We start from the raw sequence: 18,189 nt of genomic DNA, 5'->3' as shown, positions 1-18,189 counted from the left end.
ACATAAAAATAAATGACAAATTATTAGGCAGTTTTGGAAAAAACAGTACTTTTAGAAATTAAAAAACGTCATTGTTGAAGTTTAAAAATCAAAGAAAGACTTAATAGGGCTTCCCTGGTGGCGCAGTGGTTGAGAGTCTGCCTGCCGATGCAGGGGACACGGGTTCGTGCCCCGGTCCGGGAAGATCCCACATGCCGCGAAGCGGCTGGGCCCGTGAGCCATGGCCGCTGAGCCCGCGCATCTGGAGCCTGTGCTCCGCAACGGGAGAGGCCACAACAGTGAGAGGCCCGCGTACTGCAAAAAAGAAAAAAAAAAAAAAGAAAAAAGAAAGACTTAATAGTGAATTGGGCACAGCCAAAGAGAATTTAGTCACTGGAACATATATCTGAAGAAATTACCCAGAATGGAGCACAGAAGGTGAAACATATGAAAAAGAAATTGAGACATATGCTATACAGAGAAAGCCATATATATATAAGTGGAATCCAGAATGAATGAAAGAAATAGTTGAGAAGTGGCAAACAAACAAGGATGACCACTTTCACCACTTCTGTTCAACACTGTACTGGAAGTTATAGCCAGAGAAATTACAAAAAAAATAAAAATAAACAAAAGGCATTCAGATTGGAAAGGAAGAAGTAAAACTGTCTCTCTTCACCAATGATATGATTTTAATCATAGAAAATCCTAAAGAACCCACAAAAAGCTACTAGAACTAATAGATGAGTTCAGTAAAGTTGTAGGATACGTGATCAACACACAAAAATCTGTTGTGTTTCCATACACTAGTAGTGAAAAATCTGAAAAGAAAATTAAGAAAAACATTTCATTTACAATATCATCCAAAAGAATAAAATATTTAGGAATAAACTTAACCAAGGAGGTACAAGACTTATACACTCAAAACTATAAAACATTGCTTGAAAAATTAAAGAAGACCTAAATGAATGGAGAGACATCCTGGGTTAATGGATTGGAACACATTATTAAGATGGCACTACTAACCAAAGCTTTCTACAGATTCAGTGCAATCCCTATCAAAATCCCAATGGCCATTTTTGCAGAAATGGCCAAGCTGATCTTAAAATTCATCTGTAATTGCAAGGGACCCAAAATAGCAAAAACAATATCTTGAAGAAACAGTTACAGGATTCACACTTCCCAATTTCAAAACTTACTACAAAGCTACAGTAATCAAAACACCGTGGTAGTGACGTAAAGATAGAATTCAAGTCCAGAAATAACGCTATACATCTATAGTAAATTGATTTTCGATAAGGGTGCCAAGACCATTCAATGGGAAAAGAATAGTCTCTTCAACAAATAATGCTGGGAAAACTGGATAGCCACATGCAAAAGAATGAAGTCACCACACACCATATACAAAAATTAATTCAAAACAGATCAAATACCTAAATATAAGAACTAAAACTTTAAAACTCTTGGAAGAAAATATAGAGGTAAATCTTCATGACCTTGGATTTTACAAATGGTTTTTTAGATGTGAACCATAATCACAAACAACAGAAGAAAAATAGATACGAAAAGAATTCTTAAACTCAACAAAAAGACAACCAAATTTAAAAATAGGCAAAGGACTTCAATAGGCATTTCTCCAAAGAAGATATACAAATGGCCAACAAGCACATCAACACCAACATCATTAGTCACTAGAAAAATGCAAATCAAAACCACAGTGAGATATTACTTCACACTTACTAGGATGGCTATAATTTTTTTTAATACAGAAAGTAAGAAGTGTTAGCAAGGATGTAGAAAAATTGGAACCCATACCGCTGATGGCAATCCGAAATAGGCAGCAACTGTAGAAACCATAGAATTACCTTATGATCTCAGCAATTCTGCTACTGGGTATGTACCCAAAAGAACTGAAAATAGGCAATTAACAAAAACTTGCAGGCAAATGCTCATAGTCGTACTATTCACAATAGCCAATGGGTGAAAATGACACAAATGTCCATCAACTGGTGGATAAACAAATTCTGGTCTATCCATACAGCTGAATATTATTCAGCCATTAAAAAACATAGACATGCTGATGCATGCTACAATATGGATGAACCTTGAAAATATGCTAAGTGAAAGAAGTCAGACACAAAAGACTACATATTGTATGACTCCATTTATATGAAATATCCAGAATAGGAAAATATAGAGAGACAGAAAACAGATTAGTGATTACCAGAGATTGGAGAGAAGGGTAAATGGGGAGTGGCTTCCTGATGGGTACTGGATTTCCTTTTGGAGTGATAGAAATATTCTGGAACTAGATAATGGTGAATGTACTAAATGCCACTGAATTTTACAATTTAAAATGGTTAAGATGATAAGTTTTATGTTATGTACATTTTACCACAATAAAAAGGAACCAGAAGACACATACATTACCATAATAAGAGTGACAAGCTGACAGGCGATTTCTAAGCAATAATGAAAATCAGAAGATAATTAATGATATCCATGTGATGCTAAAAGGAAAAATCTGAAACCTGCCCCCAAAAGAAAGAAAATCTGGTGAAATATTTTTCATGCATTCAAGCAAAAACTAAAAAAATTTTTCAGGGACTTCCCTGGCAGTCCAGTGGTTAAGACTCTGAGCTTCCACTGCAGGGGACCTGGGTTCAATCCCTGGTGGGGGAACTAAGATCCCGCAAGCTGTGCAGCCACAGCCAAAAAAAAAAAAATTTCCAACTTGCATGACTGATTTTACCACCCAGTAAAATCCTGCCAACATAAAAAAATGAGGATATTTATTAACCTTATGACAGTAAATTTGGAAAATTAGGTGAAATGGATAATTTCTAGTAAATATAACTTACTCAAGAAGGAATCAAAAACCCTGAAACTCCTACAACCATTTTTTTTTAATTGGCCACGCCCCACAACTTCCTGGATCTTAGTTCCCCGACCAGGGATGGAACCTGGGCCCCCTGCAGTGGAAGTGCGGAAACTCCTACAACCTTTGAAAAATTGAATTGGTGTTCAAAAATCTTCCTACAAAGAAACCTCCAGATTCAGATGGCTATACTAAATACTCTACCAAATTATCAAGGGAGAAATAATACCATTATTACAAAGATTCTTCCAGAAAAATGGAAGAAGCTTGTATTTACATTATCCAACTCTTTAAATGATGACAAAAAATCACAACAAAGACAATTTTATTAGAAAAGAAAATAATAGGCCAACTTTACTCATGAACATAGATCCGAAACAAAATATTAGCAATATGTATGTGTTAGATTTATCCTAGGAATGCAAGGTTGGCTTAACATTAGAAAATTAATGCAATCCATCACATTAATGAACTTCAGGATTATACAGCCAATAAATGCTGAGAAAAAGATTCATAAAATTCAATATCTATTCTTAATGGGAAAATTTGGCAAACTAAGACTAGTAGGGAAACTACGCAATCTGATAAAGGATATTCACAAAAATTTTACAGCAAATATTTTAGGTGAAACACAGAAAGGTTTCCCTTTGAGATTAAAAATTAGATACCATTTATCCATTGCTGCATCACAAACTACCCTGAAACTTGGCCACAATCTTGTGGATCGGGAATTTAGGTTGATCTGTCCGTCTGGTTTGTCTGTGATCCATGGGGTTTCAGTGGGTATGGACGGATGGATCTACTTCCTAGATGGCTTCTTTGCTCACCTACCTGGTATCTTGGTTCTCCTTGACCTTTTCATCCACTGGTGTCTCTTCAGGGCCTCTCAGCATGCTGGTCTTAGGATAGTCACTCTTCTTACATAAAAGCTAGATTCCAAGAAACCAAGGTGGAAGCTGTCAGTCCTCTTGAACTTGGCACAGCATCACCTCTGCCGCCATACTCTATCAGCCTACAGAATCAATTGCCCACCGCAACTTAAAACAAATCAAAAGACACATGCGCCCCAATGTTCACTGCAGCACTATTTACAATAGCCAGGACATGGAAGCAACCTGAGTGTCCAAGGACAGAGGAATGGATAAAGATGATGTGGTACATATATACAATGCAATACTACTCAGCCATAAAAAGGAATGAAACAATGCCATTTGCAGCAACATGGATGGACCTAGAGATTATCATATAAGTGAAGTAAGCCAGACACAGAAAGACAAATATCATATGATATCACTTATATGTGGAATCTAAAAGAAATGATACAAAAGAACTCATTTACAAAACAGAAATAGACTCACAGACATAGAAAACAAACTGATGGTTACCAAAGGGGAAGGGTGGGGGGAAGAGAGATAAATTAGGAGTTCGGATTAACAGATATACACTACTATACATAAAATAGATAAGCAACAAGGATTTACTGTATAGCACAGGGAACTATATTCAATATCTTGTAATAACCTATAATGGAAAAGAATCTGGAAAAAAAGTATATATAACTGAATCACTTTACTGTATATCTGAAACTAACACAATATTGTAAATCAACTATACTTCAATTTAAAAATAAAAAAGGGCATTCCCTGGAGGTCCAGTGGTTAGGACTCTGTGCTTTCACTGCAATGGCCTGGGTTCAATCCCTGGCCGGTAAACTAAGATCCCGCAAGCTGCGTGGCACGGCCAAAAATAAAAAAGTCTAAATACACCTACCTCTCCATGGGAGGAGTATCAAAAAATTCATAGCCATCTTTAATCTGCCCCATCCACTTTTATTAAAAACTGTATTGGAGGTCCTAAGCCATGCAGTAAGGTAAGAAAAAGAAATAAAATGTGTTAGGATTGGGAAAAAAAACCCTCTCATAATATGTGGAAGATACGATGGCATACATAGAAAATCCAAAAGAATCTATCTAAATTATTAGAATTACTAAGATAAGTTTGCAAGCTTGCTGAAAACAAAATCAATAGAAAATTTTATTGTATTTCTACATGCCAGAAACAAATAGAAAAATAATTTAAAATAGCATTTTAAAATTCCAAATACTGAGTTGTGCATTCTCATCAAATAATGGCAGCTGCCTAAATCTCTCCATACAGCCTTCAAAAACCATCTCTCTATCTCTCTCTCTGTAGATATATTTTAAAATTGCAAATAAAACCACCCATAACTCACAGAATAACTAGAAGACAAAGAATACCATAAGTTTCAGTGGTGGAAATTAAGTGTTCTGGAAAAGCAAAAATGAGTCACAAAAATCACAAGACATATCTTCCTATCCCATCTGTTACAGAAATTGCGCTTCTCTTTATCAACAGTAGAGGGTGCTTGTGGACTAAGAAACCTAACAAGCCACCCAAACCTCTTATCTCTGACTACATATTGTACAGCCACCTCATTGCTGTGGCGAATGAACAGGAAAGAGCAGATGAGGTAAAAGGTGTCATTCTTTTACTTTATTTATTCATTTATTTACTTATTCATTTATTTTGGGCTGCGTTGGGTCTTCGTTGCTGCGCGCGGGCTTTCTATAGTTGCGGCGAGCAGGGGCTACTCTTCATTGAAGTGCGCGGGCTTCTCATCGCGGTGGCCTCTCTTGTTGCCCGGCACGGGCTCGAGGCACACGGGCTCGGTAGCTGTGGCTCGTGGGCTCTACAGCGCAGGCTCAGTAGTTGTGGCGCACGGGCTTCGTTGCTCCGCGGCATGTGGGATCTTCCCGGACCAGGGATCGAACCCGTGTCCCCTGCATTGGCAGGTGGAGTCTTAACCACTGTGCCACCAGGGAAGTCACAAAGGTATTATTCTTGATTTTTCACTTCCTCCTTTTTTGAAAACTCCATTGACTTTGGGCTTCATAGTGGGACTCATGCTGACCAATGCAGTGTAAGTAGACATGATATAAACCACTTTCCAACAGAAGCTTTCAATGTGACCCTGTGTTTGGCTCAGTCTCTGGTGCCTCTGCTCTCTGCCATGAGATAAAAATGTCCAAGCTGAGAAGGCATGGTGTACGTGAGCCTTGGCCTGGAGCAGAGCCTAAGCCAACCCAGAACAGTCTTGGTTTCCAAATACCATTTCCTAGTAAAGGAACCTGGGCTCCTTAGAGATTCCAAGACCAGAGCCAGGAAACTGCTAGGTGTTACCGGAACATCTTGGAGTCCATTATCATCATCAAAATATAAAGGGAGAGGAGACGTTCTTCTCCACAGAAGAATTCCAGCTAATAAATGTAGAAGACATGACAAAATTAAGAAACCAATCATCAATACAGTATATAATACTTGTAAGGGACTTCAGTAGATATTAAAACCATTGGATGAAAGCTTAATGTGGAACAGAATGTTTACACAGTCTCAAAGTCTAACCCCACAGATTGTTAGGTAAGGGAAGTTATTACCTTTATAAAAGAGAGATCTGGTGGACATCACCTTAACTAAGGGTCAAACTCTGGAGGAATCGGCATCACGTGTCCTCTGATGTGATATGGTGGGAAAGGCACATCACCTAGTTAATATTCTCACTAACGATGTTGAACTGAAATCTAATAATAAGAAAACAGTCACACAAATTTAGAACGTGGGACATTCTACAACGCAATGGTCCTAGACTTTTTAAAATGTCAACACCATGAAGGACAAAAAAAGACCAGAGACTAGGAGTCTGTTGTAGATTAAAGGAGATTTAAGCGTTCCTTGTATTATTCTTTCAGTTTCTTGAGGGAAAAGATCAAGGAATAAGTCTAACAGAAGATGTACAAGCCTCCAAAGTATGCCACAAATATTTATCCAAGAATCTCTTTTGTTTCCCGAAAGTTTTATCAAACACACAAACTTTAACAAATGTTTATAGTATGTTTGCTACGTATATACTATATATATTGTACGTGTGGAAGGTCAGTGACCAAGGTCTCTGCTGTCATGGAACCAACATTTGGTGGTGGAAACAAATGAAATGGTCAATAAGCAGGTAAACAGATAAATGAGAAGATTCTGAATGGTGTGAAGGAAATGAACAAGAGGAGATTCAGAGTCAACAAGAGTCCTGTTTCAGAGATAACATTTAAACTGAGACCCAAAGGCTTGGCAGGTTGAAGTATTTGGGAGTAAAATATCATGACGTTTACAACTTCCTTGAATTAGTTGGGAACGTGGGTGAGAAGATTCCAGAGGGAAGCCATAGCTGGAAGCACGGCCTCCACAGGAGGTTAGCAAGGATGCTCTTAATTCTAGATGTCACAACCACTTTCCCAGGTACAGAGGCAGGGGACCGAGTCATCCAGTCACCTCCCAGGGTTCAATCCGGGACTACCGGAAGCGTGGATCCCTCAATTGGAAGTGAAAACAAGCGTGCGTGCTGGGCGATGGGCATTGGAGTGGGTGCCCATGAGGGGGCGGAGCTTAGGGAGAGTTACAGACCAAGCAGGAGGCCAATGGACTCGGGGAGCCTCTCGGGGGTGTGTGTGTGTAAACATTATAACTCTTTTCCTGTCAACCAACAAATGCTATCTCTCCTCTTTCAGATTTTTCAGGGAAATCAAGACTCCTTCACACCCGTGGTGAACGCTCTAGACCCCCCGCTGTTTACCCGCTTCCTTCGAATTCACCCGCAGAGCTGGGCGCGCCACATCGCCTTGAGGCTGGAGCTTCTGGGCTGCGAGGCGCAGCAGCAGTACTGAGGCCCGGTCCTTCCTTCCTGGCCCCGGGCCCTTTCCTGATTCGGGTCCAGCATCCCTCTGAGCCCGCCCTCCGGGTCACTTCCTGCCCCACGCTGCCCACGGTGCCATCGTTTTTCTATGTATTTCAATTCCTCAGTCCCGGCAGATATGCCCTGAAGCCTCCCAAATCAATCGTCATGTGTCCTGCGTTCTCTGGGGCTGTCGCATCCAATTTACCTCTTGCGCATTTGCTGCGGCCGCTCCCAGATTGGTCCTTCCTTCCAAGGTACTCAGGCAAAAAGCACTGAGGAAACTCAGCTGGAAAGCATTCTCCTCTGGACACGGCCACCACTTCCTCCTCTGTGGTGACCAAGAAAGGTCATGATCATACCGGGCTTCTAAGGACATATTTTTAATATTTCCACAGAAAAATGAGGAAAATCCACGGCTCTAATCACGCACTCAGTTTACTCCCTCCTCAGCTAATTTCCTGCTGAAACGACACAACCAAATGTACCAGGAAATTCTGTACCCTAACTGCCCAAGAGGAACCCCCACCTCGCCCCATCCCTGACAGATAAGGTTGGGAATGGCTTACCGTCCTGTAAAAGTCCATTAAGGTTAGAGGTTAATTTACAGAAATCAATAAGGTGATATGGTTCGACTCCCTGTAAAAGGTTAACCACTTTTATGTCTAACTTACTCATCTTGTTTTGGCATTCTTTTCCCATTGACCGCATACATCTTTATTTTTCAAATGCTCTTGGAACCAGCTCTTTTGTCTTCCCGCTGGTTCCCTCAATAATCAGTTAAACAAAACATTGATGTGTGAAAACAAATGCCTTTGAGAGTTGTGCTTTTATACTGGAAATAAAAATGTGAACAATGAAATTTTATAATTTATGAGGTGAAGCTAACATTTAAAAAATTAGAAATGGAGCCTTGATCCAGTAGCAGAGAGAGAGATTCTTAACCTTGACATCCATTAGCACTAGAAGGAGTAAAGGCAGTAGTCTGGCCTCTGGCCCATCCCACAAACCCCCCTTTTATAAGTTTTCTAGAGGTTGTGACCAACCAGAATCCGGGAGAGGCTGCAGCAGAACGTAGTGAACCTAATGTGAGAAATGCTGTACTTGCATCGCCCAGATCTCCCGGGATCACTTTTACGAGTTGAGTGTTTGCAATCATACTCCAGCTGATTTGGCTAATGGGGGGGGCCTGTACTCAGAAACCTACAAGACCCTGACGAAGATGACACAGATGGACAAATATACTGTGTTCATGGACTGGAAAAATTAATATTGTTAAAATGACAATGCTACCCAAGGCAATCTACAGATTTAATGCAATCTTTATCAAAATACCAATGGCATTTTTCCAGAACCAGAACAAACAATTCTAAAATTTATATGGAAATACAGAAGACCCTGAACAGCCAAAACATCTTCAGAAACAAGAACAAAACTGGAGGAATCATGCTCCCTGACTTCAGACTGTATTACAAAGCTACAGTCATCAAAACAGTATGGTAATGGCTCAAAAACAGACACATAAACCAATGGAACAGGATACAGAGCCCAGAAATAAACCCACACACCTATGGTCAATTAATCTATGACAAGGGGACAAGAATATACAATGAAGAAAAGACAGTCTCTTCAATATGTGGTGCTGGGAAAACTGGACAGTTACACGTAAAAGAATGAAATTAGAACATTTCCTCATACCGTATACAAAAATAAACTCAAAGTGGTATAATTATTTTGGAAAACAATCTGGCATTATCTACAAAAGTTGAGCATAAAGATAGCCTGTGGCAATTCTGTCGGGTAATGACCTAGACCCAGAACTGCCATGTGAACCAAGAGACAGGGCAAAACTACCCATAACACTTCCCACCTGGAAACAACCCTTATTGCATATATTTCCTAGTGGCTCACTTTAATTGCAGTAGATTAATCCATTATATAATATATATCACAATTTATTTATCCATTGCTTTTCTGACTGATTCATTTATGCCAGTTCTTCTATGGAGCTGATCATCCTTTTTAAAAAATTGATTTGTAAGAGTTCTTTGTATGTTAAGGACATTAACCTATTATCTGTCATATATGTTGTGGAATTTTGCACCTAGTTTGTCATTAATCTTTTACCTTTCCTTACAATGTTTTGCTGTATGAAAGCTTTACATTTTTATGCAATAAATTTATCATTATTTTCACCTATGGCTTTGGGGTTTTATGACATATTCAAAGTAGCTTTTTTCACCCCAAGATTACAAAAAACTCCACTCATGTTTTATCCCGATATGTATATGGTTTTATTTTTGTTTAGTCCTTGATCCATCTAGAGTTTATTTTTGTGTGTATGGCTGTCACTTCAGTCAGTGCATCCGAATGAATAGCCAGTCGTCACATTAAACCATCTCTTTTTCCCCACTGAAATGAAATGCCACCTTTATCATCTATTAAAATCCCATACCTACACTATTTGAAGGTGCAGTAGACACCATGTGGCAAACAAAATATCTTAGAAAGCTTCAAGCCCAAGAGGATATGGCTACCATGAGGATGGGTTTCAGTATCAACACAAACGTTTATGCATAGACAGAAGAAAACATCTGTATGTTTAGCTGTCAAATAGAGGGAGACTGGGGGCAGGTCAAATGCAGTAGATGACATCACAAGGAGGTGTAGAATTCTATCTGGAACTTCAGAAACCTTAAAGGAAGACTCTGGCCAGCTTCTTCTTAAGACGGAGGCCTGATTCACTGGCTTCTTTGCCACCTTACCTGACACGGGTCTCAGCAGTGGATGAGAATGTCAGTTCTAAATGTCTTAAGTAATAGAAAGCTCAAATAGGGGTTTATTTTTCTCAGACCTAGTAGTTGAGAGGTGGGCAGATAGAGGTGTTGGTTTAGTGGCTTAAAATTGTCAGAGCCAGAATAGATGTCATTTTCTTGGCCTTTTCCTTGTGTCCATTGCCTGATGGTCACAGGATGGCTCCTCCAACCCCAGGTAACACTTGAAGAATGTTCAAGGCAACACAAAGGGGAAATGGTAGCGCCATTACTTTTATCAAGACAGCAGAAAGCCTTCCCGGAAGCCACCCATCAGATCTCCATTATGCCTCAGTGTCCAAAACTATGTCCCACAGCCATTGCTAGCAGCAAGGCTGGCTGGGAGAAAGCGGATTCCGCTTTTCTAGCCTCTCTGGTTGCACGTAATAAGTGAAGAGGGGGTGGTGATGCCTGGCGATGAACAATATCTGCCCGAAGTCACCACCCACTCATTCATTCAAAAAATATTTATTGAGCACCTGAATAGCCTATGTGAACAAAACAGAGAGGAGCACGTGGGGCTTGTTCCAGAGGAAATGAGGCTGAGGTGGAGTGATCAAGAGTAGATAACAGGCCACGAGGTCAGGGAAGTCAGTAGGATACTACCTGACTTACAACAAAGTGAGATCTCTTTGGCTGTTCAGTGGCAGCAAGCAGGAAGCTACGAACTCCTGTGACTGCAGAACTTCTGGGCCACCGCCACCCCCATGATGGACTGTGCCCCCTTATCCACTGAAATTCATACCTGGTTAACCATTTATACTGCTAATTTGCTGATTCAGTAATAAACCCAACTCCAAACAAAACAAAATGAAAAGGATGTGGGACTGAAAAAGTGGAGTCAAAGATGACACCACAGGGTTTGGCCTGGACAACTTAAGAGTTCTCACTAATTGAGCTGGAAAATCCCAAAGGGACATGTGGTTTAGGAGGGGATGTCAGATACCTGATCCGATGGAGCACAGTCAACTTCTGTCTTGTGTTGTTTTGTTTCTTGAAGGCGGGTTGGTTTTTGCCTTGGAAACTGACTGTATTCAGGATTCGACAGTGTCAGCAAGTGAATTTTTCTTGTGTTCATAACAGCTTTAGGTTTGCAATAAAATCTAAACCACCATTTTCTGACTTTTCAGACAGAGCTGCCTCGGGACGAGCCAAGGGAAAAGCCATCTCCCCTCGGTGCAGGCCCTCGGGAGGGCCCATGGAACCCCCAAAACTGCTGAGCATTGGATTTCTGCTGTGCTCTCTGACTTGCCTCTTGTTGGAAACTGTCGCTTTGTCTCTGTCACCTTTATCTGCCTTCGGAATACAAGACCAGGATGGATTGGAACCACGCTCAAGGGGTGTGTTTGCTGTTACGATGAATGTTCCTATCTTCATAGGACGTAAGATTCCTGTCTCAGGTCAGGAAAGAGTGATTCTGTATTTTTAAAAAAATGTTCACAGGAAAGCAAAGTATTTCTGGTTTGGTTCAACAAGCATGAACCCACTAAGCCAAAGCCATAGGTGTCAACCTTCCATAAAATATGACAAATGCTCCCTGAGGACAAAGGGATAATTAAAGTTGTTTGGGGGGAGGGGTCAAGAAGGACTTCAGAAAGGAAGCGAAATTTAAGCTAAAGCTGATGAGCCACTGACCCATGGCTTAGCTGCTCCCAAAGCCCAGCGTGGTGCTGAGTCCCTTCCCATCTCTGGAAAGGGTATCGTTGTGAGTGGTGAACCCTCCTGACGTCACACCACAGACACTTTTGTTTGCCCTACCTCTTCCCCTGATCAGCAGACCCTGAACCTCCTTCTGCCAGCCGCCCCGGCCTCCTCCTGTCGGTGCCACTGGGCAGGCGGCCGTCTCCTTTCTCCTCACGGGACGCTCAGGGCCCTCAGCCCCCCGAACACCCTCTAGGCAACAGCATGGTGTCTATTGAGTCGTGCTCCTCGCTCACAGTGTACCCCATTGATTCACAGACACCTCCAAACAACCTTTAAGCGATCTGGGGCGGAGATCATTGCTCCTATTTCACATACAAGGAGGAAAAGATGATATCTATCTGAGGATACCTTTGTTTTCCCAAAAGTGTATTCCTTTAATCTCTTAGCACAGCAAAGTTGTTCGGAATATGGGCCCTGGGCAACTATAAGAACCTGAGATCTGGGACAACTATTTGAACTTGAACCAGGTTTCGAATCCCAGCTTCATCACTTACTCGGGCTCTCTTCAGTGACTGTCTTTGTTCTTCCTGCAGAAACTTCCAGGTCCTGGCTGAGCAACTTCAGTGATTACCTGTGGGATCTCATCAGGAGCTCCATCCCTACAGCTGCCATTTTTGCTTTTCTGATCATCTCAGCAATCATGTGGACCCTCTGTTGCCTTACGTAAGCTGCTGTGGGGAGGAGAGGGGGAACCGAGGGAGAGGCAGGAACAGCCAAGTTCCACACCAGCCTGCGCATCTGTAACTAAGGAAAAGTTTTGAGGAAGGTGATTGTGGGAACACCGCTCTGAAAGTCCATGTGTCCCCCTTTGAAAAAGTCTCCTGCACTTTCTCTTTGTTTCTCTAACCCACTCCCTACGTTTCCAACCACTGACGTGTGACGTTTAAAGACCAGTGTTTGCAATTGATCTTTTTTTTTCTTATACTAACTTCATTAACTCCTAATTATCCTTCCCTTTAGTTTAGGACCTATACATGGAAAACATGTGATTAACTTTTCAACTGCCTGAAAATTTGCCGAAATATTTATTATTAAATCATATGAAGCCAAAGAGATTCCTGAAATAGCTAACAAAATACTTAAGCTTAGCTAGCAAAGCCTGAATTTCATTAATTCAATCAGTATTTACTAAGACATGACCACTTGCCTGTCTCTGTCCTGATTACTAGAGACAGAGAAATAAGACAACTGAATTATTACAACCTGGTGGCTCAGGGCTGTTCAAACTGCGGAATCTAATAAAGTGGCTGAGGTCAAAGATCAGGTGAAGGGTGTGGCATCCCCACCTAAGGCTCCTGATAACCTCAGAACGACCACAGATCAAGAACCATGTCTAGGAAACAAACTTGGATATGGTTCCTGGCACCTAGAACTCACAGGAGCCAAACAGAACTAAATGAGCTATTCATTGTTTGAGCCGTACAGCAGTACTCGGACCTCGGATCGGCCATGAGAAGGACACTTGCTTCAGGCACAGCCACAGATAATAGTGGACCGGGGGAGCGTCCTGGAGGATGGGCCACGGGCCAGGGAGCTCCCCCTTCTAGGAGGAAGAGCTGGGTCTGATCAATGTCTGACCATCGGGATTCCAGAATGACTACAGAGCAGGGACTGCTGTAGGCCTCCCGGTCTTCCTCTTTTCAAAGGGAAGGGTTTACAGCCGTTGCCCTCTTCCTGCATCATCACTGTATGGGCCAGGGGTGGGGGTGGAAGCTGGAGACCAGGGGCACATGGTCTACTTCAGTTCAAAGCTCTCTTAACCAAGAAGAGCCACACCCAGACTTGAGAGAACCAGATACTCTGGAAGCAGACTGTGTGGCGGGAGTGTGGTGTGCAGGGTATTATCAGGGATCAACGCCTGCAGGGGGCAGGGTCAGGGAGAAGCTGAACTGCCTTGCAAGCCCTGCAAGGCCTCCGGTGACCCCCTTCAGAGTTGTCCTTCCCCCGCCGCAGGAAGTACAGGCTCTGTGTTCACCAACCCTGTTCCTTCTTCCCAAGCACAGAGGAAGACTGCATTTCACAACTAAAGAAGCCAGGACTCAAGTCAACATACATTTGATTCTCTATCTTTTAAATCACTGTTGCTCAAACTCTGGCCAACAGGCCGGCTGCATCAGAAACATCTGAGGCTTTACTGAAACACGCACACACAGAGGGACTTCTGTGAAGACAGGCAGGCAACATGCCGAGAGAAATATTTCCTTTTTTGAAGTAAATGGCTCAGCCTGGGGAGAGAAACCAGTAAACCCTTGCTTGCTGGGAACAAACAAGGACAGTAAGAACAAAACAAAAGAAGACATGGATGACAAAATATAAAAGGATCCAAAAAGCTGGATAAACAAAGACCTTAGTGAAAGTAAGATTAGAGAAAAAAATGATAGATGCAGGAGACATAATTAATTTTTTGGTAGAAAACAACCAAAATAATTCAACAGAAGAAAACACTTCAAGGCATATTTTTTTTTTATATTGCAAAATTAAAGGAAGGTTTGAGTCTCTAGTCATACGGGGTGCATCAAGTCCCAGGAAAAATTGGCACTTGGGACCGGGCACATACTAGACGCCGAATAATACTTGATTTTTTATGGATACGTTTCACAGTCAGGATTGCAAACAGTTTCTCTGTGCCTCTCTATTCACCCTCTATAACCATTAGCGGTGGCTGTAAAGAAGGCTTAGGCTTGCTGCTTGCTACCTGAGGAAATCAGCATGGAAGCCTGGCTAACCTCTCGGGGCCCTGGCAAGTACGCAAAAATACACGTATTCAATCTAACGAATTTTTAGTACGGTTTATACTAGTGAAAAAATAGAACCAACTTAAATGATTCTTGGCTGGTTAAAGAAAGCAGTGGACATTCATACAATGAGTACTGTACAGTCACCAAAACGTCGCTGTAGAAGGGTAATTACATGGAATCAGATTCATGAAATATTGTTGAGTGGAAAAAAGCAGATTATAACAGAGGATATACAATTTCACCCAATTTGTTGTGAAAAACTATACGTACAGGGAAAAAATCTTTTAAGGACCTAACGAAAGATTTAGACATTGGCCATCTCCTTGTGATAGTGAATAGGTGACTTTAATTATCACTATTGTTGTTGTTATGTAGTTTCATGTTTATTTTTGTGTGTCTGCACTTTCCAATCCTTCCACAACAAAACGTATTGTTTAATTAGTACGTTTTTTAAGAGAAACTTTAAAAACAAAAGAAGAAAAACTATCTGATCACACTCCGATACCACACACTTACTCTTACTTTCTCAAGTCATGAATGCAGTTTTTGCAATATGAAATTACTTGGTTCATGATAAGAAAAGAAGCTGTCCAAAATCTTATCTTGGAAAAGGTGATGTAACTACAAAGTAGCTCTGTGCAGACCAAGACAGTGTACTGGAATTTAAACTCAGTTCAGCAGTCATTTTCTCTTCCTTTCCCAGTGTCCTCATAGGTGAACCAGTCCAATGAAGTACTAGAAGATTCCAAGAGAGTGCAGAGTGTGCTATTTGTGTGCATTAAGGAAGTATGTATCAGGTAAAATTAAATTGTCGGGCTTCCCTGGTAGCGCAGTGGTTGAGAGTCCACCTGCCGATGCAGGGGACACGGGTTCGTGCCCCGGTCCGGGAGGATCCCACATGCCACGGAGCGGCTGGGCCCGTGAGCCATGGCCGCTGAGCCTGCACATCCGGAGCCTGTGCTCCACAACGGGAGAGGCCACAACAGTGAGAGGCCCACGTACCACAAAACAAACAAAGAAACAAACAAAAAAGTTACGACACAATAGGGCTTTGTGGCCAATTAAGTTGGAGAGGTGCTGAAACAAATTTAAACATATTTCCTTCACTGTATGACGTATCGTGGCTATCTTTCCATATCAGAAAGTGTTGCATAGTATTCCTTGCAGTGGATTCGACAGAAGTCGTTTAACCACCCCCCATATAATAATAATTTAGGGTGTTTGTACTTGTTCACTATTGCAAATGTAATGCAGGTGATAGTTTTACACATTATTCATTTGCTTTCCCCTTTGCTGTTCTGAGTTGGAAATAATTCACTCCGTGGGCACTATTGAACACCTCCTGTTCTGGGAAGGTGACAAAACAAACACCAAGCCTGGCTCGGGTGGAAGGCACAGCAGGGCCAGGGGCTGGGATGAGAGTAAGGTCTGGTGGACCTCAGAAAGCATCTGGGCTCTACTGGGAGCCAACAGAAAGCAGGGAGCAGAGAAGGGACGTCATTTGATGGGTGTCTTTAAAGGGTCATCTCAGTTGCCACGTAGAGAAGGTCAGAAGCAGGGAGACCCAGCGGGGAGGTTTACCGAAATCCAGGTGAGAGACAGTTTCGTTGGGACCAGGGTGGGAATCGGCGGAGTTGCAGGAAGAGTCGGAATCCAGACAGAGGGTGAAGGAGCATCAGGGTTTGATTATGGGTCAGGTGAGGGGTGGGAAAGAGGGAGGCTCCGAGGATGCCTCCCAGACTTTGGGCCTAAGCACGGGCACGGACGGGGTTAGGAATTTACTCCTGAAAAATGCGAAGAGAAAGAAAGACCGAATGGATGTTCTCATTGATGTGGAGGTGAGATCCAGCCACACACCCTTTGTCCCACACTCCACACAGCAGGAGGAGACCATCCTCTGATCAAACTTGAAGTGACAGTTTAACTTATCAGCTTGCACTAACCTTTAAATCAGATTGGATGTTTACTTAAATTCTCCCCCGCTACTCAGCACATGGGAGCCGGGGACGGAAGTCTAAGTAGTAATGAAAAGAAGAGCTGCATCCTTACACACATCTTTATAGTCTTTATATCTTGCCCAGCTTGTTCCTTAAGACAAACTGCTGAACGTGCAGTCGTTGGGTCACAGGCCATGAGCATGTTAAAGCCTTACGCTGGTCCACGTAGCGCTTGTACGAGTTTCCAGGTTCCGCCTCTCTTGAACATTGCGTTGTTTCCTTGGTTTTCTTTACATTTTTGCCAGTTATGTTTGGCAATATATTATTTAATTTTGCTTGTATTTTAAAAATTCCTGAAGTACCCCTAGGCTTGGTGCCCCAGAATTTTTAAGCTGCTTTTTCTTTTTATAAATGTATTTATTTATTTATTTTTGGCTGCATTGGGTCTGTAATCCCCATCCTGTCTCCTCACGCCAGAGCCCTGCCTCTTTTTAAACTATAAAAACTAAATCATAGGCATGCATTCTCCTGTGATTTTCTGTTTTGAGATTCATCCACGTCGATGCCTGTAGCCCATTTCCACCCAGTTGTAAGAAAAGACCTCTAATCATTTACACCATCGACTGTAGACGGACATCTGTATTGTTTCTGTCTTTTTTATTCTAAATATTAATGCATGTCTTGTAGTGTACAAGTGCAAGAGTTCCTCTGAGGACTATCACACTGTGATTGACTATATCCGCATCCTTGAGAAGATGCAACACCACCAGCCTTTTAAATTTTTGCCAATCTGGCGGATAAGTAATGGTATCTTATTGTTTTCTTACTTTGCATTCCCCCGATAACTGATGAGATGGAAGACCTTTTCATGTGTTTATAGGACATTTGTCTTGCTCTTCTATGAATTTTGCCCATTTTTCTAATTTTAGGTTCATTTATTCCTTATTGATCAGTAGGAATTCTTTCTATACTCTGTATACTAATATTTTGTAGGCTATAGCTGTGGAAAATGTCTTCCCTCAGTTTGAGGATTGTATTTTCATTCTCGATATGACATATTTTGATCAGCAGAAGTGCTTATTTTAATGTAGTGCGAGTTGGCAATCATTTTCCTCTGCGTAAGTGCTTTTCTACCCCTAAGTCATAAAGGATGTCTCCTATATTGTCTTCTAAAAGTTTTATAGTTTTGCCTTTCACCTTTAAGTCCTTCAGCTACTCGGAATACATTTTTGTGTGGTGTGAGGTAAAGTCTAATTTCATTTTTTAAAAACATTGTGAGAAACTATATTTTTCCAGTCATGAACTTTGAACTGAATTTGTGTGCCTCAAGGCAGTTCTAGGAATTGAGAAAAGCAGATAGCTGCAATAAATTCCAAGGAGCAAAGCCTGATTCTGAGCA

General features: G+C 41.6%; 2 protein-coding genes across 3 annotated transcripts in view; both read left to right on the top strand.

Annotated features, from left to right (window-relative positions):
- F8 (coagulation factor VIII) overlaps nucleotides 1-8,892 on the top strand; it is a 121,975-nt gene extending 113,083 nt beyond the window's left edge. Inside the window, exons 26-27 of one of the 2 annotated variants that reach the window (XM_032620283.1) lie at nucleotides 5,209-5,348; nucleotides 7,435-7,605. In XM_032620283.1, coding sequence (XP_032476174.1) covers nucleotides 5,209-5,348; nucleotides 7,435-7,474 — 180 coding nt within the window. In that variant the 3' untranslated portion in view covers nucleotides 7,475-7,605. Of the gene's footprint in view, nucleotides 1-5,208; nucleotides 5,349-7,434 lie in introns of both variants that reach the window. The other variant, XM_032620284.1, reaches the window with a different exon arrangement.
- Nucleotides 8,893-11,609: 2,717 nt separating this feature from the next.
- SMIM9 (small integral membrane protein 9) overlaps nucleotides 11,610-18,189 on the top strand; it is an 8,752-nt gene continuing 2,172 nt past the window's right edge. The window contains exons 1-2 of the mRNA XM_032619049.1: nucleotides 11,610-11,751; nucleotides 12,649-12,778. Coding sequence (XP_032474940.1) covers nucleotides 11,610-11,751; nucleotides 12,649-12,778 — 272 coding nt within the window. The remainder of the gene's footprint in view (nucleotides 11,752-12,648; nucleotides 12,779-18,189) is intronic.

The sequence above is a fragment of the Phocoena sinus genome, chromosome X (genome assembly GCF_008692025.1).
Source record: "Phocoena sinus isolate mPhoSin1 chromosome X, mPhoSin1.pri, whole genome shotgun sequence".
Taxonomy (NCBI): Eukaryota; Metazoa; Chordata; class Mammalia; order Artiodactyla; family Phocoenidae; genus Phocoena; species Phocoena sinus.
This window is presented reverse-complemented; position numbering and strand designations above follow the sequence as displayed.